This window comes from Anas platyrhynchos, chromosome 8, assembly GCF_047663525.1.
Source record: "Anas platyrhynchos isolate ZD024472 breed Pekin duck chromosome 8, IASCAAS_PekinDuck_T2T, whole genome shotgun sequence".
Classification (NCBI taxonomy): Eukaryota; Metazoa; Chordata; class Aves; order Anseriformes; family Anatidae; genus Anas; species Anas platyrhynchos.
The window spans coordinates 8206759-8228724 of record NC_092594.1 but is presented as its reverse complement, the minus strand read 5'-3'; the positions used below and the strand labels follow the sequence as shown (position 1 = coordinate 8228724).

The window sequence follows — 21966 nt, the reverse complement described above, 5'->3', positions numbered from 1 at the left end:
TCAAACATGCAGGCTTAGCATCACAAAGATTAAAAAGGAAAAAAAGAGAGACAAATAATCCTTTGTGTACTCTCTAATAAGGCCTTTTCTATAACACATGAAATCAAAGATTCTCCTTTTATCTTATATGATGCTAATACTTGTAACTATAAATGCACATTAAGTATTGTTCAGTGTACCTCTGCCCCTCCTTCAGCAGCTCTATATCTGGTGGTCTGCAAAAAGAAAACAAAGAATGAAGAGTTTTCTGCTAAATCAATGCTCTTGAAATACACATACACACAGAAGATACAGTTAAGGCTGGAAGGGACCTCTAAGGGTGTGCTAGTCTAACATCCTCTGTTCAAAGCACAGTAAGCTTAATAGTCACCCTTGTTAAGATTTCTGATACCAACCAAGAACAATTTGGGTCTGTAATCTTTGCATTCCCCGCCACCCTGCCCAAGTAGACTGCTTTCAGATCACCCCTTGGTTTCTTCTTCATGAAGCTAAACATACTCATACCCTCGACTGGTCACAAGAGTCCCTGTAGTAAAAAGGGTTCTGTGCAGTTTGTACAAAAATGTTCCAAATTCATGAAAAAAATATGATTATTCAGGATATCTTTTTTTTTTTTTAGTTTGAATTTTTATTCGGTCAAAATTAGGCTATTACAGTTATACTGCTTTAGGAAAATTGAGTTCAAAAAATTTCCAGAAGCTCGAAGATCTGTTACAAATGATGGGTTTCTTTCCAAAATTCTAACTGCAGTTCATCTTCTTCAATTCAGTTATAAGGTAACATCATAACGCTATTTATCTTATCTAACACCGAATGTTGAAATCCTCACCTGCATTACGAGTGAAAGAAAACCTTTATAGCATGCACTGAATAAAGTCAATGCAATAAAACCTTAAACTCAGTCAGTATATATATAAAAAACAATGGGTTTAAAAAAGATGAAAGCTGCACCAGTCATATGAGTGAACTGAGTCTGGAAACTAAAGGTGATCCCATAAAATGATTTAAATTATTAATTCCAAATACTTACTCTTCAGAGTTTAAAATTAAGGTTTTTAGATTTTTCTTTCAAAAGAATTTCAGATATTCTCATGTGTAAACATACAATGTGTGCAAATGTATGTGATTATGCAAACAGACGTAACTAGCCATGCACTACCTGTTTTTTGCATTTTTGTTTTGCTTGTTTGTTTTGGAAAATACACCCACCCAAGCATAAATAATTAAGTATGTCAGGCATATCAGAACTGTGTGCTTTTAATGTTAACAATAAACACTTTCTTTAGTGAGAGCAAGTAACAATACCACAATAATACTGGTAAGTTTATTTAAATATTTCACAAAGAAAACAGTTTTACCTACCGTATCAGGCTGTTCTAAACCACTACTCTTATTGATCAGATATTTCACATGATTGATCAGATCTGTGAAACTGAGCTCACATATATAATTTCAGCTTGGTTATTCTGTTGAAAACCAGGGTACTATGAAGAGTAGTGTCTTGGAGAATGAAAAAATGAATAAATTTACCTGAACGTTCTCTAGGCAAGTATTTATTGTTGAACAGTGACACCCAGTGGCTCAATTCATTATTTGCAAGCCTGTATTTCTTGAACCAGTCAACATATTAAAACGTGAACCATATTACAGTCTTCCAAAGTATGTATTGCAGTTAACAGCAGGAAATGAGCAATCTGAAATTATAGTTTTATGCAGGATAAAGAACCTCTTCATTTACAGTCTGCTTTCAGGTGTAAGCCTTCACAGTCTACCTTTAAGCCCAATGCAAGTGCTCTGCTAGAATTAGAAAATCTTTTGTACCAACATAAGATCAATTAATTCTTTACATTACATTATGTGGCTTTTAAGAATCCAATCACAAGAAATTTTAAAGTTACCAGGACATCATTATTATATACGACTAGCCTGCCCTCTAAACTAACACAGTTGTGTCTGTTGAGTAGTCATGAGCAGAACTGAGTCATGTCAATTACAGTAATCCATACTGCAACAACACTTCTGAAATTGACACCATACTCAGCTAACATGTTAACATCAGTTACCTTTGCTTCAGCCTAACCATTTGGATGTATTGCAACTAATTAATTACGATCACAGTTCGGATAGAGAAAATAGCATCCTCAGAATGAACTACAAATATATAAGGTTACACTTACATTTCTTCTTCTCGCATCCATACTGGACTTCTGGAAACTTGAGCTTCAAAATATTTAGATGCTCTGTAGCAGAAGTTGCTGCAGAAGCACTGGAAACAAAGCAGTATGTAAAGTATGACTAAAAACATCAAGAGCAGATCCAAACATGCTGGTTCTGAATCAAGCCACTATATGAATACTTCTACAAAATGCATTTCTAATGCAGAAACAATATTAAATACAGTATAGAAATAGCTTGGTACCATACCTTTCTTTCAGTAATATCATAAACTCTGTTAGTTTTTGTTGAAATTCTGTACTTCTGTTTTGGCACCTGAAACGATATACTTTCATCAGCAAGACTGTCACCTCTGTCATAAAACTTGATTCTTAATGCACGTGTTTAAATATGCTAACTGGTTCAGCAATGATTGTCAACAGGTCAGGTTTAACTTTTTACTTCATAAGTCTTAAACTGAAATGGAACGACAGGATATCTGGCCCATTACTTAACAGTATTTTTATCTATGTTTAATATTTTAACTTTAAAATGAAAAAGAAAATGCAAGAATATAAAAACCACTAAGAGGTTCTTATGTTAACAGCATTAATAAAAAGCAACTTACATTTTCCAGTTTATTTTGACATATAGGATAACCACATAATTTGATGATAGACCGTTCATCAACAACGTCTTTATAGTGAGATGGAGTAATATTTTTTCCCTGAAATGACAACAGTTCAACAACAGATATTGGAAGGTCATTTTTCATGCTCAAAACTTCTAATAAGTAAATAAATACATTTCATTTTATAATAGTATCAAGTAAGTTTAATAAACAGCATTCAGAACCTCCAAACTAAAATCAGTAACAAGATAAATACTCTTAGGAAAAGAAAGACACGGATACTTCTTATATATACAAAAGCCTCATCATTTTGCCTCTAGTATGGTACCTGTTCTCACAATTTTCCTCTCTTTATATGTTATATAAACCTATCTACCAGCGTATTTACAACTTTAACAGGAATAATCCTCATACCATCCCAGTGGTATTACAAAAATTGTGCTGCCAGGATGAACTGTGGGGTAAGAAGTACTGTTGTCTAAATTCACAGAGGACATGATATGGACCTAACTTTTTATACTTCACCTCTGAGTCCACAACATGGGGATATAAACAAAGGTAATGAAGTGAGGATTCAAAAATACATATAGTTCTACAAAACTACAGCATATTTTCACTACAAAACCCCTGAAAATAAGGCAATCAGAGCTGACGAGAGAGGATAACCTTGTCTACTTTAAACTTCAGCAAATCACTCCAAGAACTTAAAAAGTTGAACATTGAGATATAAAATAGTGTAAAAATTTCGCAGCACATACAGAATTCAGAAGGAACTCTTCAGTAATGTTCTCTTCCAAGAGCTGTTCAACAATATGCAGTGCTTTTTTCTCAAATTCAATCTTCTTTCTAGTAGCAGCCTCCAGGGCTGCTTTCCTGTAACATAAAGGATATTGAATGACACAGAGAGTAGCTTCCACATACAGTTCTCCAGCTGTACCAAGTATCAATGATACCACAGAATCACAGAACTGTAGGGGTTGGAAGGGACCTTGAAAGATCATCGAGTCCCACCCCCCTGCCAAAGCAGGTTCCTTAGAGCAGGCTGCCCAGGTAGGCATCCTTGAATACCTCCAGAGGAGACTCCACAGCCTCCCTGGGCAGCCTGTCCCAGTGCTCTGTCACCCTCACAGTGAAGAAGTTCGTTCACGTGTTGGTGCAGAACTTCCTGTGCTCTATCTTGTGGCCATTGCCCCTTGTCCTGTCCCTGCAAACCACTGAAAAGACATTCATCTGAATATATCTGAGGATATTCATCTGAAAGCCTTCTATGCAGTCAAATGAATTTTTAGGTAACTGCCCATGGCAAAAAAAAATCTGTTATGTCCAAATCTTTCAGATTCGGTTTTTAAAGTGAACAAAGAAGACTAGAAAGTATGCAAGGAAATTAAACTGGCAGAAAACAGGCATTACAGAGTAAGCAAATACAACTGTGGAGTTCAGATTCATAAACTCGTGTCACTCACTACTGTGGTAGCATCCCACGGTCGCCCCTTTTACCTTGAATAGAGAAATGCATGTGTGTTTTTTCTTGAAGGGGGTACTGGCTATCTCTAAGAAAGCCAAAAAAGCCCACGCCAGGCAAATAATACGGTTGCAAAGTGAAGCAAAACAACATGACGACCACGTATTGTTAGTCAGAAACTATACCTCTGAGCAACATCTTCGTTTTCCAGAGCAGCTGAACGTTTATTTCCTAGAAATCAAGAATACGGAAATCCGTGAGTTTATTTTCTTCATTACCCAGCAGCAAATACCGGAGCCGCGGCTCCCCCCGTAGCCGGACGGCCGAGGGCGGGCTCCCGGCGCTGCAGCCCCCGGGGCCTGAGGGGGCGGACGGAGCGCCCGGGGCCCGGCCCCAGCCCCACGGCGCTGGCGGTCGCGTCTCCGCAGCGCAGCGCCGGCCGCCCCGCCGCTCCTCAGCCCCCAACAGCGAGTTGGGCGAGCCGCTGCGCCGGCCTGAGGGCACCAGGGAGAGTCCGCAGCGCGGGGCGGAGGGGAGCGGCTTTCGGAGCTTACCTGCGCGCCGCCGGCCGGGCTTCCCCTTGGCGCTGCCTTGCGGCCTCCTGGCCGCCATCGCGGTGGTGGTGGCGGCTGCCGGCTCCCTCCCCCTGACCTCTCACCGGAGGCGGAGCCGGCTCGGTGTGGCCCGGCCCGGCGGGAGGCGGCGGAGCGGCGGCGGCTGAGGGGAGCGCGGGGCCGGTCGCGGGCTGAGGCGCTGCGGAGGGAGCCTGGCTCCGCCGGCGGGGCGAGGGGTGAGGAAGCGGAGGCGGGGGCTTTGGTCCTGCTGCGTGCGAGGGGCTCGTTAGCAGCCCTGGGGGGCGGCCTGCGTGTGGTACCTGCCCGGGGAGGGGGCTGGGGGTGCGTTTGGTAGGGGATGGAGCTTCTCGAGGGTTAAAAGCGGATTTTTTTTGCTGTTTAGATGCTGTACGCTTGCCGCGGGAACCAGTGAAAAGATATAATTAGAAATAGGATTAAGTATTAGGGCCTGAGACCGTCTGTGAGGTTAACTGGCAAATCCCTGCCAGGGCATATTTCAAGTCTGTAAGTACACTGTAAAATTTCTGAGAGCTGAAAACCCCAAAATACGAGCGTTCAAAAGTACATTTAAATTATTTTGGGTGTCTTAGTGACATCCTCCAAAAATAAGTGGTACAATTTGCGTTAATAAAGTATATTGATAATCACAAAATCAGAAAGATCAGGTTCGAAACATTGCTAGATTGCAGGCTAAAGTGTTAAATTGCAAGTTAAAGTGCAAGTTAGTGTTAAATTAGGCAGTTGAGAATAGAAAATTATGTGATCTTTGAGTAATAAAATCTGCAAATGTGCTTTTTAAGTTGCTGTGAGTTGACTGCTTTTTATAAACGTCCAAATAGCTTAGTTATCTAGATGCTGTGTTAGGTAGCTGAGGTCAAACTTAGGAGGAAAGACTGAGGATGTTACATTGAAATATCTGTGTAAATATGAATCTTGGGTGCTTGGATGAATAGTTCGCCAATTATAGAAGCGCAGAGGTAATTGACAGACACAGCGATTATATAACCAGGTTTAGGCACGTGGAATTACTCAAAACTATAAAGATTACGACCGCTGCTCTGATACATCATGCAATAATTGAGCTGGATTTTATGTGTTACTCATGGTAACTTTACTGAAATGTTTACTTAGTTTTCAGCAAGGAAGTTTTTAATTGCATCTAGAGGTAAAAGGACTCTGAACAACCAACCTAGACAATAGGAGGAAAGAATTGATATTGCATATGTAGTCTTGATTGGACTAAAACACTGTTAACACAAACTGGCACAGTGGCTGGATCAGCTGTGCATGTCCTGGGCATCAGGTTAGAGTGTTCTAGTCAGAGCTGAGCAGATAGCTTATCCGGTGAAGATATGCACAGAAAATGTAGTGTATTTTGGAAGTCCAGGGTTGGTGTGCAGTGAACCCAGGCTGTATTAGTTGCAATTTTCATTGTCTGTGTCATAGCTATGGCCTCCTGACTTCCTAAGATGATCCTGATGGCACTCAGAATTTGCTTCTCTGTACATAGAATGCAGGTTATTTTCTATGAAATCCAGCAAATATGGGGAGTAGAATAATACAGTATACACTTCTTAAAAATATATTTTTGCCTTTCTTAAAATCATGTAATCTTCATAAGATCTATTAATATAGATTGTTCTCATTTCGCTACTGGGCATTGTTTTTGATAATGTGATTATTTTTCAGTCTCTATGTTTACTTCATGTGTTTTAATACTGCGCTCCTTAATTTATAATAGTTTTCAATGCCAGAAGAACAAAGTCAAACTACAATGGCAGTTGATGAACTTCAAGCCATAATACAAAGATGTGTAAGTACTTTTCTCTTCATAAACCTGACAAATGTAAGCAGTTCAAGTTTTTCTTTGTGACTGCAAAACACGAGACATTCATTAGCAGATCTCCTCATTGGGCAGCTAGGTTCAGTCTCCATGTTTCATTGACTTCTGCGTGGTGCTTATCCCAAGTTCTGCCTCCCAGAGAAAGAAGTGTTGTTATTTCTCTCAACGGTACCTGTCTGAGGGAACAAATCACCAGGAGGCTGCTATAGAAAATACATCTTCTATATATTGTGCTGTAGTTTAGAGTTAGAAAATGCTACTGAAATACTGCTTTGTCTTCTGTGGTAGCTCTTGGTAACTCCTTTTAATATGTAAAGGATGTTAGTAAGAAATGATAAGTTACAGTGACAGTACATCTAATTTTGAAATGAAAACTTGGATTTACCTATTTTTCATTTGATTTTTATAAATATGGAGTTAAGCATGTATATTTTCTTTCTAGCAAATTCTGGAAGAATCTGATTTCAGAGGAGAAGATTTTAATCTGTTTCAGGTAGCAGGTCAGAAATGTTTAGAAGATGGATATGCTGCTCAGTTGTTAGAAGTAATTCAAAATGAGAAAAACAAGGTGAGTTGAAGTTTGCACTATATATTAGTTTAAGCACACTTATAGATAAAACTATTAAAAAGGGAAAGCTACTTTCATTGTGGAACATTTGAACAGTTAATCAGTTGCTATCCGTTAAGTGCATGTTCTTGTGCAACTTCAGGTAGTTTACAGAAGTCAAGTCACGGTAATTTAAGAAAACCATTAATAACTACTTTCTAGTGAGTTAAGGAAATAGAAAAGAGATGCCGAAAACATAACTACGAGAAAATGCCCTTGGCCCTCTGTTGCAGGACAGAATTTCAGATGAGGCACTGAATGGCATTTTCTTCATGGCAGCCTGCATGGTGCTGCTTTAGCTTTGTGGCCAAGACAGAGTTAATAACACACTGGTGTCACAGCTGTTACTGAGCAGCGCATGCACAGCATCAAGGCCTTTTCTACTTTTCACTCTGCCCCCTTGGCAAACAGACTGGGAGGTTGCAAGAGGTTGGAAGGGGATGCAGCTGGGACAGCTGACCCTATTTGATCAAAGGTATCATCTGGTATTCCATACCAGATAATATCATGCTCCCCAGTGAAAAGGGGGGCAGTCTTCCCAAGGTAGCTGTTGCTCAGAGACTGGCTGGGCATTGGTGATGGAATTTTTGCCCAGTGTTACTGGGGGTCCCCATCTAGTCACGAATTCTGTGAGTTTGGTGTAACAATTGAAAATCCTGATCCCCTCACTTTAAACGTATTTTTTCTAAACTTTCTTTCTCTGCTTTTCTTAATCCAACAAAACCCCTCTACCTAGTCCTGTTTGACATTTATTGCCATGTAAATTCTTGGAACTATATACGTGTTAGAAATAATACATTAAAGAAAGCTAGACAAAATATGAACCTATAATGATTAGATATGGGGAGAGAATACGATGTATGTCAAGTACAAAACTTTATAGTAATAGATGTTATGTTTCCAATGACATTATTATAGTATTGGTTGCAACCAAGGCATTGATCTGTTGTCTTTTTTTGACCTTCATATATACAATTTTTCTGTGTTTAGAAGATGTCAGGTTTTTGTTTATTGTCTGAAAATCTGTTTTGTAGGTTATCATCAAGAATATGGGTTGGAATCTCATTTCTCCTCTTGTTAGGTGCATTTTAGCATATAAACAGGAAGATGATAAGCAAGAACACTGCCTGAAGATACTAGATCAGTTGGTACAGGTATGGCTTTGAAATACATAGTTATAATAAAATAATTGTAGGGAAGGGAAAGGGAGATGTCCTTTTCTACTTCTGATTTCCAAAAAAAACCAGGGCATGAATACTTCTGTGTTCTTTTGCCCATTCCGCATAACTTTTAAGCTCACAGGCCAGTTTTACCTGAAGTAGACAAAGGATTAGCATTCTCAGAAGTATTCAACCTTTTAACAAATTTGGAGAATTTATTAATTAGACAAAGCATAGAGACAGAGAATTACTCAGGAAAAAGTAGCTAGGCCCCATCTGATACAAAGTTTTTAATGGCCAGCTTCTACAGTCAGTGTAGCCACAGCAGTGCTGCCTCTTGTCTTCAGCAGTTGCAGTATGACAGTGAGTATCTGCTGATTCTGGGGGATTAACAGGGAAATAACATTTATTCTATTGGAAATCAGTTCCCTTTCGTTCACCACTTAGAGAACAACTTGCAAATTGAGTGGAATTCACACTGAAGTTTTTATTTTCTCTCTGCTCGTAAGGAATTTCTTGCTATGGTACTGTGAGATGTTGATAGAACGTAGAAATCAAGTTATGTGCATTAGATTTGCTATGTTTTAGCTTACATGAAAGTGTACTTGCATATACATGTTACAGAAGACATTAACTTTAGGGAAATACTTATTGTTTCATATTTATTTCCTTAAAGATTATTTTGGATGTTATGATCTGCTTTCTTAATGTTCAGAAACTTCTGAATTGCAGTTTGTTTGTGGTGTGTGTGTGTGTTTGTTTTTTTTTTTTAATATTTTATGACCATAGTGGTTAAAACATGTATGTTGTTCCTCTCTTGCAGCTGTGCAATCCGAAGGAACTTTTTCTGGGTTTACTTGAACAGATAGAGCAGACGTCGGGAGAGCAAGTGTGCCCAACTGTCATGCTACTACTTCAGCCTTTGCAGACAGGTAACACTCACTTGCTCATGTGGTTTCTGAAGAAAAAAAATATCTTATTTATCAAATTAGTTTAACCTTTGCTAGAATAGTTTCAGAATATTGCTGTCCTGATAGTCTTTACAGTTTTTTTTTATATTCTGGAAAATATAAAAGGGGAATTTTTCAGTAATTAACTTTTAAAACATACATTTCCATATTTTTATGGTATAAAGCTTATATTTGTAATTGAAGCAATTGAAATGTTTGAGATGAAAGACACATTCTTCTGATTTGCATAAAAAGATGAAAAGCGTTGGTTTTGGATACCAACTAAATAGTTAACATGACTGTGCTACAGAGAAAGGAAGAATGTGTGGAAATGTGGGACTGCTTTATTACGTCATTTTCAGCTATATGGTCATGCTAACTACAGTGTGTTAGACTAGCTGGTGATATTGTTTAGTCATGCTGTACTTAGTCATATGAGTTCAGGTATTAGTCTCTTTCCTCCCCTGAAACAAAAGGCTTTGTTATGCAGTCACATTGTTTTTCTTCACACTTTCTTCCTGCAAGTAATAACTTAATGTCTCAAAATGTTCTCTTTGTTTCAGTGCTTTTGAAACTTCAGAACAAAAAGGCCTACTCGGTGGGCTTATCTTTGGCTATGATTATGAATCAGCTTACTCCTTTGCCTGTGCCTTATACAAAACAACAAATACAGGAAGATAAACTTGGTCTCTGCCGATGTTGTAATGCAGTGGTGGACTTTGCTAAACCTTTTGTGAATGAAGTTGTTAAAAACATGGAAAAGTCATCAGAATACAATGACATGGAGCTGAAAGAAGAATTATTAAAGTTGTGAGCACTTTTTGTCAACTTATTGTGTTCTATAAAGTAACAAGATGAACAGTAGGCATTTATTGCATAGGCAGTAAATAAATCATCTTATTAGTGTTTTTATAGTGCTGTCAGCATATAAACCAATGCTGTATTTCAAAAATGGAAAAAAAAAATCCTTTACATTTTTATGAAGTGAGAGAAGAAAGGCAAAAATCATTTTTTTTAGTACAAGGAAATGGTAAAGAAATGTTAGTCTCTGTGATACAGAGCTAATTTGGTGGTCTGTGTTTCTACTCAAAGGTATAACTGAGGATAATCATATTTTAAAGGCTAATTCTAAGGAATGCTTCTCTGAGAAACATTCTTATTTTCATTCTTGGAATATTGGGAATAGCAGCAGCTAGTATGAGTGTAGACTTTGCTGTTGGTCATTAATGACATTAGTATAGTCTCTATTTGTGACCTTATTGGTGATTTTATGTTTCAACCCTTCTTATTTCAGCTGTATGAAAAGCCTGAAATACCCATTATTGACCGCTCACCTTGAACAGCTCGAAGGCATTGAAGAACATCCCTTCAGGCATTTTGCAACTGAAATTATAGTAAGTGTAGTCAAAATGAATTACAGTGTTTGCAAAAGCAGTCTTATGGTTCAGGATTCCCAAGAATTAGTTGTGGAGCTCATTTTGCTTCTGGTACTGGTGTGTGATGGCTTACCAGGTCCTGTAAGATAATGCAGGTAGATAAAGGTTTGGAATAGTTAAAGGTATTAGAAATTATAAATCTTGCAGACACAGTTTTGCTCCTTGATAAGCCACTTTGGACTGTTTGATAAGCCAATTTGTCTGAATCAGCAGTTGCTACTTTGTTGTAACTGATTCTTTTTCTTGGTGATGTATTGTTTTTAATTTTTTGAAATATCTAAAGGATTGTTTATGTTGCAGTATTAGATGAAAGTAAAAATCCAAGTATTAATCCAAGTTTTGCACACAGAGAAATCTCTAATGTGCCTAAAGTGCTGCCTGTTAAGAAATGTAAGTTGATTCTTGACTGCTGCTGATAGTTGGAAATTCAGTGTGAACATGCCCACTCCATGCTACCAATGCTGTTACTCTGGTTTTGAATGTTTTGCCTAGCATCTCTGTTTTATTAGAGCAAGATTATGTTGTTTCAATAGCTATGGATACACTTGTTTCTCATCTTTATTCTTTCATGGAATTGTCACTAAGGTTGAGCTTTGGAATTTTTTCTACCTTGTTTGGTTAGACCAGGAAAACTCACAAGTCAAATACAGAAGAGAAAAAGTTGAAGAACGCATGGAGGGAAATGGAAGTTTTACAAAAGGTAGAATAAGAGGGGTGAAGCTGACTGAGGAACTGAGGAAATCCAACTACCTGAGGAAGAAGGCTGAAACTATGTGAACTATGAACCAGGGAGTTAGAAAAGAGGCAGCTTTTTATACGGGGAGGAACTAGTCCTGAAAAAGTGGAGAGACTGGGTCAGGTTGTCATTTTGTGGGGAGGGAATGGCATGAGAAGGTGTGATAGATCTCTAAAGACTGGGAGCCAACTGGGATGAGGAAAGCATGTATAAATACATGTATGTGTTTGCATGCACACGAAGGAAGTCGGGAAGTTGCCATGTGATACAATTGTTTCTTCTCCAATTTGTTTTTAAAAATAAAAATTTATGCACGCAAAATTTTATTAAGATTGTAAAGTGAAGCACACTAAGCAGTTAGCCAAACTTCTGGTTGTTTTCCACCATAACTGGGTTTTCTATTGTGATCACATCAACTTTTTTCCACAGCAAGTCTCGATCACCATAGGATAGAACTGCTATGTGGATCAGTCAGGGTTGTGCAATGCAAGAGAATCTGTCTGTGAGATCTTTGCTTCTTTTATTGCAGAATTTTAAGATATGCAGTGATGGAGGCAGGGATTACCAGAAGATCATCTAATAGTTAATATAGTTGAAGTCTACTCTGAAAAACGATCTTTTATCCCTGCCTCTCCTGTTGGGCATAGTCTGAAACCATGTTTATTACACTAATTATGAATTACCTTTTCTTCATTTTCTCAAGAAATTCACTTCTGATGTTTGTGGAATTGGGTAATGAGAGCTGCAGCTAAGGTCAGTAATGACATACTTTGACTATGTGACATTTTGTATAATCCTAATTCTCCAAAATGTCAGATCCTGGATGTTTGGTATGGATAACTCTGAAAGAATGAGTTAACCCTGATCTCTCTGCCTCTTCATAATCCATACAATAAGAATTACAAAAATGTGTGGAAAAAAGCACTTAATATTTGTGAAGTACTCAGGTGTCATTGTGTAGTGAATTGCTGGAAAGAAAGGCCATACAAAATGATTCTAACTTTAAAACAGGGCTTGCCTTTAGTAGGTGAACATTGCATTGCATATGACCAGTGATCAAAAAGCAATACTAAGTGAATGTTCAGTGAAAAACACATGGGTCCTGTGGCATAATGTGATCATGAAGCTATTATTCATAGCTTTTGTGGATAAGGGAGCCAAATTGGGTTTTGCAGGGTGACTTTAATTTTGCCTTTTGCTAACTTTTGAGTGCTTGACTTTGCTATCTTAGTAACATTCTTCTGACAGTGGTTATTTTTCCTGGAAGGCTTTTTTTGTGTATGTATGTATCATAAATATTCACAATATATGTCTAGTAACTTATACATATACTACATAAGAGATTTTACTGCAAATACAGCTTACGCTTTTAAAAGTATTTGGTATGCAGTTTTCTAAAGGCAACTGAATGAAATCTAACTTTCTTTTTTAGGACATTTTGCAGGATATAAGGGAATTGATGCCACTAGTATTTATACATCATAAAGGCAGAAGATCATACTGGGAGAATCAGGAGTTTGAGGACATAGAGCGAAAGAATTCTGCAGATTCTTTGGCATGTCTGTCATATCTGATGTTTGTTCAGCATTTCGGTATCAATTGCTTTCCAATGGTATTTAGGTAAGAGCTATTCTTAGTGAGGACTTACTGTAAGTTTGTACTTTGAAGTTTGTTTCTGAGCAGAAGAAAACATTTTATTTTGAATAACTTTAATGAAAGCTGTGGATTTCCCTAGTATTTATTTTTTTGCTAACATTTATCATTTATGTAGCTTAAGAACGTACTTCAGTCTTTCAGATTACTTTATTACTGCTTAATTGTAGATGAGCTGACCTTTTAAAGAAACTGATAGGATTTGTCTCATTCTGAAAATGAACATATATGAAAACTTCAATTATTTATAGGCAGATGTAAACTGCAAATTATGAACAGAAATTTGACTTATTGCTGTATGTCTATTTCAAAATTATAAATTTTGTAAAGATAATTTTGTAGATTTTTCAAAAGAGACTAAATCAGTCAAATACATTAACTGTAACAATGTATGTGTCTTTATGCAGTTTAATATAAACCTAACTTTCTCTTCTAGTCCATCATACCTTCTGCAATGCAATATGACACATATTGAAGTGCTGCTGAATAGGTAGGTTATGTGGTATTTGGATTTCTAGATAATGTGTGTCATGTGTTTGTCCTATGGTTTATTTCTAATCTTTTATTGTAATTCATATAAATGAAAACCAAATAAATTCAGATAGGTTTTTAAGTCTCAAGGTTAAAATGGCAAGCTCCACGATAAGATAGCCTTCTCTTTTTCTAAGAGTTATAAAAAGTTGCCTAAAACATTCATTTATTGTTTTGAGAAACTTTATTCTGAAAATGCAACATTAAGGCCATTTATATCCATGAAGAATATTTAGAATGTATACTTATTTGTAACTGTAACAGTTTACTACTAACAGAGACTATGATGATAGTACTTACTTGAATGTATTCCGGTATGATACGCTATCTAATTAGAAGTTATGCTTTCTAGAGGAAACCAGACTTTCTGCATATTGTGTTTATTTTGTCTTCCGTAAGAAGCAGCGTTGACCAAACAATTTCTAGCATTGCTGTAGAAGGGAAGTTTCTTATTATCACTGCTTATCATTTTGTGGTAAAATTTAAATGAAATTTCTTGGCCTCTTCCAAGGCCAAGAAAAATCTTAGGATTTGTCATATTTTTCTTTGGCTTGCAGGATTATGCATATGAAATCATCTGTGTGAAGCTTCATTTTTTTATTGATTAATACCTGTGGGATATGAGCTACTGCCTTTGAGCATTTACAGATATTGAGAGGGGGAAAAAGTTGACCCTAAAGAGAAGTGTCCAGTTTGCTACTTTTTATCAGTCAATATATTCTGAAAATCTTTGAGAGATGTTATGAAGGTATTATATTTGGAAAGCAGAATGAAAATTGTTGAGGGCCAAGTTTCTTTTTGACATCTGTTCTACAATTTCATCTGAAATATCATCAGCATCTCTTTAACTTACAACAATTTTCATGTCTTTTTCTTTCTAGAACAGAAGAATCTATGTTATCTAAAGGACTTGTAAGTTTATTTTTTGTTTAATCAAATTTTCATTATTTGAATGCTTACTCTTTCTGATTTGAGAAACAGTAAAACTTCCATTTCCCTTTCTTAGAAAGGTATACAAATAATAGTTCAGATAATATTTTCTTCAGTCTTACAAACATTTAAATTTATTGAACATTACAAACATTCACATACCTTTAAGTTACGATTACCACTTAAATTTGTAGCTCCTAGGAGCTTTGGATATGCAAAAGAGGATTTATGGTAAAGGCAGTTGTAGCCATGAAATGTGAAACGTGTACATATACAGGACATTAATTTATAAGGTGTTGGTAGTTGTTTTTTGTTTGTTTGCCTCTTTTTTTTTTTTCTTTCTCACTCACAGGACCTGTTTGAGAGCTGTTTATTGAGGATGGAAGATAATAGCCTTAGCCATCAGTATTTAGAATTCAGAGATTTTATTAACGTGCCTCAGGTAATAAGAAGCAATGTACAGAAGTCTCTGTAGTTGATTATAAATAATACCTACCAGTTTTCTACGTGTTTGAGAGCGAATATACTACTGAACTTGAATACAATTGTGTTGTCAAATTGAAACCTGTAGTGTCATGCTATACAGAATTGTTTGTCTTCTATGTGCAGCAGTATGAAGTTACTGTGACAACTAAAATACACTAATTGCGTGTACAGGTCACCGAGGCAGCTAGGCACTGATCCTAGCTGAAAGAGAGCAGTTGCTAATTTTTGCTTCTTCCTTGGAAGTGTGTTGCTTGATCGCATTCTTATTTGGACGCAGTTGTTAGTGGGCTGAGTTTTTTTTGGTTGTTTTTGTTTGTTTGTTAATACCTTGAACAGATTTTATTCAGTGTGAGGTAGTCTAATAATCTGCATGTAATTACAATTCATGTTTTTTTTTTTTTTTTTTTTTTGTCCAACTGCAGGATTTGGTGAAAGTTATGACCCTTTGTCCCATGGAGTACCTGGTATGTAACAGAACACACAGAATGAATTATGTGATTTTTTTTTTTTAAATTAGAAAATTATCAGATAACTTTTTATTATTATTTTTAGAGAAAGAAGAGTTTAAATATGTTGCAGTTGTTCATAGACAAATTTGATGCAGAAGGAAAGTACACGTTATTCAGGTATGCATTCAAATGAATGTAGATTGCGTAATATAAGCCTTGTTGCAACTTAATTGCTTAGAAACTCAGTCAGAAATAATTTTTATTAATCTGGTAAGCCACACTATGTTCACTATGTTAAATTGTGGATAAATAATGAATTTCAGTTGCCTTTCACAAAATCATCTATCTTATATAACCCAGTGTATAACAGCTGGATATTTTCTTTTTCTGAGGTAGAAGTCCCACTTCGTTAATAAGGCCATAATATCATCCAAGTCTTGAGCTAACTATAGGCAGCTTTTAAATGATAATATCTTTATTTTTGTTTGAAGGTGTTTACTGAAGACAAGCAACCACGCTGGTGTACAGGGATACATTATTCAAAAAATAAAAGATCAGATTCACTTATCATTAACGGTAAGCCTATTGCCTTTAAAAAAAAACAAAAACAACAAATTGTCATCTCAAATGTTGAGCAAATACATGTAACTTAAGATTTGAGTGATGCATTTAAAACAAAAACAGAAACAAACAACTATACATTGAAAAGAAACATAAGATTGGGAAATAATTAAAAAATACTGATTTGGCTTTTTTCTGTGTATGTATTTTTACATTATAATTTTACATATATGCAGTTTTAATTACACAATTTACAGTATTTTACAGGTTATTACTACCTTCTCTGTGCTTGAAAAGCATAGTCCTTAAGGGGGAGCTGCTTGGTATTTTTTTTATTCTCGCATTTCCTGAATATAATTCAAATCATAGAATCATAGAATCATAGAATATCCTGAGTTGGAAGGGACCCTTAAGGATCATCAAGTCCAACTCTTGACACCGCACAGGTCTACCCAAAAGTTCAGACCATGTGACTAAGTGCACAGTCCAATCTCTTCTTAAATTCAGACAGGCTCGGTGCAGTGACCACTTCCCTGGGGAGCCTGTTCCAGTGTGCAGCCACCCTCTCTGTGAAGAACCCCCTCCTGATGTCAAGCCTAAATTTCTCCTGCCTCAGCTTAACCCCGTTCCCGCGGGTCCTGTCGCTGGTGTTAATGGAGAAAAGGTCTCCTGCCTCTCGACACCCCCTTACGAGGAAGTTGTAGACTGCGATGAGGTCTCCCCTCAGCCTCCTCTTCTCCAGGCTGAACAGGCCCAGTGCCCTCAGCCGTTCCTCGTACGTCTTCCCCTCCAGGCCTTTCACCATCTTCGTAGCCCTCCTCTGGACACTCTCCAACAGTTTCATGTCCTTTTTATACTGTGGTGCCCAGAACTGCACACAGTACTCGAGGTGAGGCCGCACCAGCGCAGAGTAGAGCGGGACAATCACCTCCCTCGACCTACTAGCGATGCCGTGCTTGATGCACCCCAGGACACGGTTGGCCCTCCTGGCTGCCAGGGCACACTGCTGGCTCATATTCAACTTGCTGTCTACCACAACCCCCAGATCCCTCTCTTCTAGGCCGCTCTCCAGCGTCTCATCGCCCAGTCTGTACGTGCAGCCAGGGTTTCCCCGTCCCAGGTGCAGGACCCGGCACTTGCTCTTATTGAACTTCATGCGGTTGGCGATCGCCCAGCTCTCCAACCTATCCAGATCCCTCTGCAGGGCCTTTCCACCCTCATTCAAGTCCACAACTCCTCCAAGTTTGGTGTCATCAGCAAACTTGCTCAAAATACCTTCTATTCCTACATCCAGATCGTTTATAAAAATATTGAAAAGTACCGGCCCTAAAATGGAGCCTTGAGGGACCCCACTGGTGACCGCCCACCAGCCTGACGCAGCCCCATTCACCATAACCCTTTGGGCCCTGCCCGTTAGCCAATTGCTCACCCATCGTATGATGTTTTTATTTAGCTGTATGGTGGACATTTTGTCCAGTAGGATCCTATGGGAAACCGTGTCAAAAGCCTTGCTGAAGTCCAAAAAAATCACATCAGCTGGTTTCCCTTGGTCCACCATACGGGTGATCTTCTCATAAAAGGAAATCAGGTTAGTTAGGCAGGACCTACCCTTCACAAACCCATGCTGGCTGGGACCAATGACTGCTTTGTCCCCCAGGTGCGCCTCAATAAGTTCGAGAACCATCTTCTCCATGATTTTACCAGGCACTGACGTGAGACTGACAGGCCTGTAATTGCTAGGGTCTTCTTTCTGACCCTTCTTGAAAATCGGCACAACATTTGCCAGCTTCCAGTCTACCGGGACCTCTCCAAATTCCCAGGATCGTTGAAAAATAATGGAGAGAGGTTCCGCAATGACGTCCGCCAGCTTTTTCAGCACCCAGGGATGAATCCCATCCGGACCCATGGACTTGTAGGGATCCAGGTGGAGCAGCAAATCCTGCACACGTTCAGGGTCGGTTGGGAGTTTGTCATCCCCACCGTCCCGGTCCTGCAGCTCAGGGCACCCTGGGTCCCGAAGCCCATCATCGGCATTGAAAACAGAGGCAAAGAAGGCGTTAAGCGTCTCTGCTTTGCCTATGTCATTGTCTGTGAGGAGACCTTCCCTATCAAGGAGCGGCCCCAAATACTACAGTCTAGACTATTGATTTTTCTCTTAGATTTTATTATGACAGTCCGCATTATATTATGAGTGCTTCACAAATGTTATACTCATCAGAAAGGGTTGAGCCAGATCAAAGCCATTTAAATCTCATATTTTATGATAATTTATACCAGGAAATTGGAAAACTTAATAAATAAATGATTATCCCTTTTTTTTCCTTTTTTTTTTTTTTTTTCTTTTCTTGTCTTCTCCCCTTTTTACTTCTTAAGGCCTTTTTCAAAGCAGATTTCATCTGAAAGGTCTTAATTTTGTCAAATAGGACAACATAGTAAACTTGCACATATTTCATGCTAGCGTTTATGAAGTGTAACACAATTATAATATAAGGGCACAACCGTGTTAGAGAACAGGGAATTACTATTTATCAGATCATAGTCTGTCCTGTATATGGAACCAGCAGGAGGTGAAGAAATTAATACTATGAAAATTCTCCCAAAAGAAGCTTGCACTAAAATTGAATAGGTAAAATACATTCTGAATTTTTTTTACTGCTGAATTTGTTGCCTGTGCAGCTTCAGAATTCTGTCAATACAGAACTGCTGTGTAGAACAAGCTGTCTAAAAGTCTAATAATTTTAAAATTTTATCATACGGATTTGAATATTCTATATTTGTTGCAAATAATTTTGCTATAGACATCATGAAATAAGTGGATAACATTTTTACTGCCTAGGTAGTCTTTATCTTTTTAGGTTTCTCATCTGATCTAACTTAATGCTGACAGGTACCCTTCTTGTCTCATCTAATATCAGTATACAGATAGAGAAGATTATGAAAAGACTAATTTATATACTTTGATCACATGTAGTAATTAGAAAATATTTCCTCTGGCATTTAATTTGTGTATTTATTAGCTTTCCATTTTCCCCAAATTATTCTTGTTAATCATAAAAATATCCTGAGTTGGAAGGGACCCACAAGGATCATTGAGTCCAGCTCCTGGCTCCACAGAGGGCCACCCAAGAAACATATTTCTGAGGGTGAAGTCCAAATACTTTTTGAACTCCACCAGCCTTGATGCTTTCCTGGGGAGCCCGTTGTAGTGTCCAACTACCTTCTCAGTGAAGAACCTTACCCTAACACCCAGCCTGACCCTCCCCTGTCCCAGCTCCATGCCATTTGCTCGGATCCTGTTGCTGAGAGCAGAGCTCCTCAGAAAGCAGAGCTTAGTGCCTGCCTCTCTTCTCCCCTTGTGAAGAAGCTGCAGGCTGCCACAAGACCTCCCCTCAGCTTCCTCTGCTGTGAGCTGACGAAACTGAGTAACCTCAGCTGCTCCTCATATGTCTTCCCTTTTAGACCCTTTGCCATTATATTGTTTATGTTAAATTATTTAAGATTTATTTATCTTTATTTAAGATTTAAATTTTGTACTCAGATAAACTTTCTGTATCATTTTTCAGAAGGCACATGACAACGTCTGGTTTACAGGACATCACCTGATCTCCCTTCTAGATTTAGTGCTTTTCCTTCCTGAAGGTGCTGAGACAGATCTTCTCCAAAACTCAGATAGGTGAGTTGTAGTTACAATTAGAGGCTTTTCTCTTTTTTGGTTTGTTTGTTTGTTTGTTTTTGTTTGTTTTTAACTGCTTAAAAAAAAAGTCAGACTACCTTACTACATAATTAATGAAGTGACAACATCAATGTATTTTAGATTTATTTTGAAACAGAGGTGCAAATGATCATTTATCATTATTTCAACTAACTGTGCATAGAAGAATGTTACAGTGCTCTTATATTGGTGTTAACAATAAGAAGTGAATTCTTCCTGCACTCCTCAAAAATATGAGGCCTTATGTCAGACTACAGAATTAATTGGTAAAGCATTATTCCTTCAGGAATGCATGGTTTGTCATTTTTCTGTGGAAACAGAAGAATAACATCAGCAACTGGCAGAACAGAAGAAATGTGGTGTGTTGCCTTACTTGATACAGGGGTATAAAAACAATCTGATGTAACTTACAGCACGCAGCCTTGTCAAGGTTCTTGCACAGATTTCTGCTGAGAGCCCTGTGTGTCATGAGTTTCCGCTCAGATACAGAGGTATCTCAACAATACTTGCATTAAATAATATAAAAATAATTGGAAATGCCTCTGAAAATCTCCTGTACAGGACAAGTCGCTTCCTATGTGATGAATAAAAATTGAGCTTGTAAATCCGCAGGATGATGGTGTCCAGATGGACACAACTGCTTAAAAACCCAGATGTAAAATCCATACTTGGAGACAGTGCTACTGTTTATCTGGAAAAAAACAATTAATATTTTTTTGCTAAAAGAAAAAAAAAAGAGTAAAACAAAAGCAAAATACACATTTAAAAAGCATACGAAAGTAAAAAAAATCAATACAGTAAGAAAGAAAACTGCTAGACTAGTTTCAAATCAGCTGTGGATCTCAGCGGTGATATATATTAGAAATTCTGTAATATAGTTCTCTCTTTTCAGAAAACTCTTTTCCTTGCAATCACTGACCTTGTCTAATCTACTGCTGGTTTTAATCTTACTTGTAAAGTGTCAGCTTCTGTTGTAACAGGGAAGTGCACACTGGTGCTCTCGATTAAGCTATATTACTCAACAGAGAAGTGGTTTCATGTTGTACAAAGGGATATTTTTAGGATGCCTGGCTAATGAGCAATTTAAGTTATCAGCCCTGTAATAAATGTCTGCACTTTAAATGATCAGTAGTGTTTCTCATTCACAGGATTATGGCATCACTAAATCTGCTGAGATACTTAGTCATTAAGGATTGTGAAAGTGAAAATCAAGTAAGTAGTAACTGATTTGAAACTGATTGATTTCTGATTAGCAGAGGACTGAGAATTTCCTCAAGTCAAAAACATGTTTTTTGCATTTTTCTCCCAAATGCTCAGCAATCCAGAAGTGATATTTTACTTGGCTGTATTTAGAAATGTACAATGTATTATTTTATCCTGATGAAATATGGTTGCATTCATATTTAATTGTTACCATAAACAAGCTAATTCTTTTACTCTGCCTAATGAGATCTGGTCACTATCTAGTATGTCACCATAAAATAACATCCCTATCAAGGATTCCCATAAGAAAAAAAAAAATTAGTCTTGATTATTTATTCACTGATAAGCCCCCAAGTGAATATCTTAATGGATTTCTTTACTAGCCTTTGCAATTCAAAAGATCCCATTTATTCATCTTTAGGTAAAATTTGTTTTCTGTGCGACATGCTTAAAGTTATTAGCATTAAGATTTCTCAGAAAATATTTAATTATCTTATTTAAATAGTTTTTAACTGTGCAAAGATGTATTCTGTATTTACATATTAACAGCTTCTCTGGGTATTAACATAGAAAAACGTTTTGTCTGTGAGATGAAAGGAATTGATAGGCCTGTCCAGGTTTCTGTTCCATTGCTTTATCAGATATAGCCTGTTTTATGCAAAGGCAACTTGCCAGGCTAAACTGCCCACCGATGCAGTTTACCTATGTATTTATTATATCTATATCTTTTTACCTTCATTTCTCCTGTGTGTGGATGTTTGAATGTAGATATTTCAGGAATACTCTGTATATACTTCACAGTATATTTTAAATGAAACTGCCCTTATGTATTTTATCCATATAATGTTATGCTGCCTCACTTTTAACTGGGATTTTATTGCTTTGTA

The 21966-nt window shown here is 37.5% G+C and overlaps 2 protein-coding genes across 6 annotated transcripts in view; one reads left to right on the top strand and one right to left on the bottom strand.

Moving 5' to 3' along the window:
* The window catches only part of RPAP2 (RNA polymerase II associated protein 2), a 35844-nt gene extending 30904 nt beyond the window's left edge, over positions 1-4940 (bottom strand). For all 5 annotated transcript variants that reach the window (XR_005267368.2, XR_011810956.1, XM_038182770.2 and 2 more), the window contains exons 1-7: positions 4802-4940; positions 4433-4478; positions 3544-3658; positions 2783-2881; positions 2425-2490; positions 2178-2266; positions 180-215 (exon numbers count right to left, since the gene is read on the bottom strand). Coding sequence is in view for 3 of the 5 variants with exons in the window: in XM_038182770.2 (XP_038038698.2) it covers positions 180-215; positions 2178-2266; positions 2425-2490; positions 2783-2881; positions 3544-3658; positions 4433-4478; positions 4802-4859 (509 nt within the window). In the remaining 2 variants the exon portion in view is untranslated. The remainder of the gene's footprint in view (positions 1-179; positions 216-2177; positions 2267-2424; positions 2491-2782; positions 2882-3543; positions 3659-4432; positions 4479-4801) is intronic.
* Positions 4900-21966, top strand: part of GLMN (glomulin, FKBP associated protein) — a 22814-nt gene continuing 5747 nt past the window's right edge. The window contains exons 1-16 of the mRNA XM_038182773.2: positions 4900-5037; positions 6564-6635; positions 7108-7233; positions 8307-8426; positions 9256-9364; positions 9946-10192; positions 10677-10776; positions 12987-13174; positions 13644-13697; positions 14620-14650; positions 15021-15110; positions 15577-15618; positions 15707-15780; positions 16095-16179; positions 19728-19837; positions 21025-21088. Of these exons, the coding sequence (XP_038038701.2) occupies positions 6570-6635; positions 7108-7233; positions 8307-8426; positions 9256-9364; positions 9946-10192; positions 10677-10776; positions 12987-13174; positions 13644-13697; positions 14620-14650; positions 15021-15110; positions 15577-15618; positions 15707-15780; positions 16095-16179; positions 19728-19837; positions 21025-21088 (1506 nt within the window). The 5' untranslated portion in view covers positions 4900-5037; positions 6564-6569. The remainder of the gene's footprint in view (positions 5038-6563; positions 6636-7107; positions 7234-8306; positions 8427-9255; positions 9365-9945; positions 10193-10676; positions 10777-12986; positions 13175-13643; positions 13698-14619; positions 14651-15020; positions 15111-15576; positions 15619-15706; positions 15781-16094; positions 16180-19727; positions 19838-21024; positions 21089-21966) is intronic.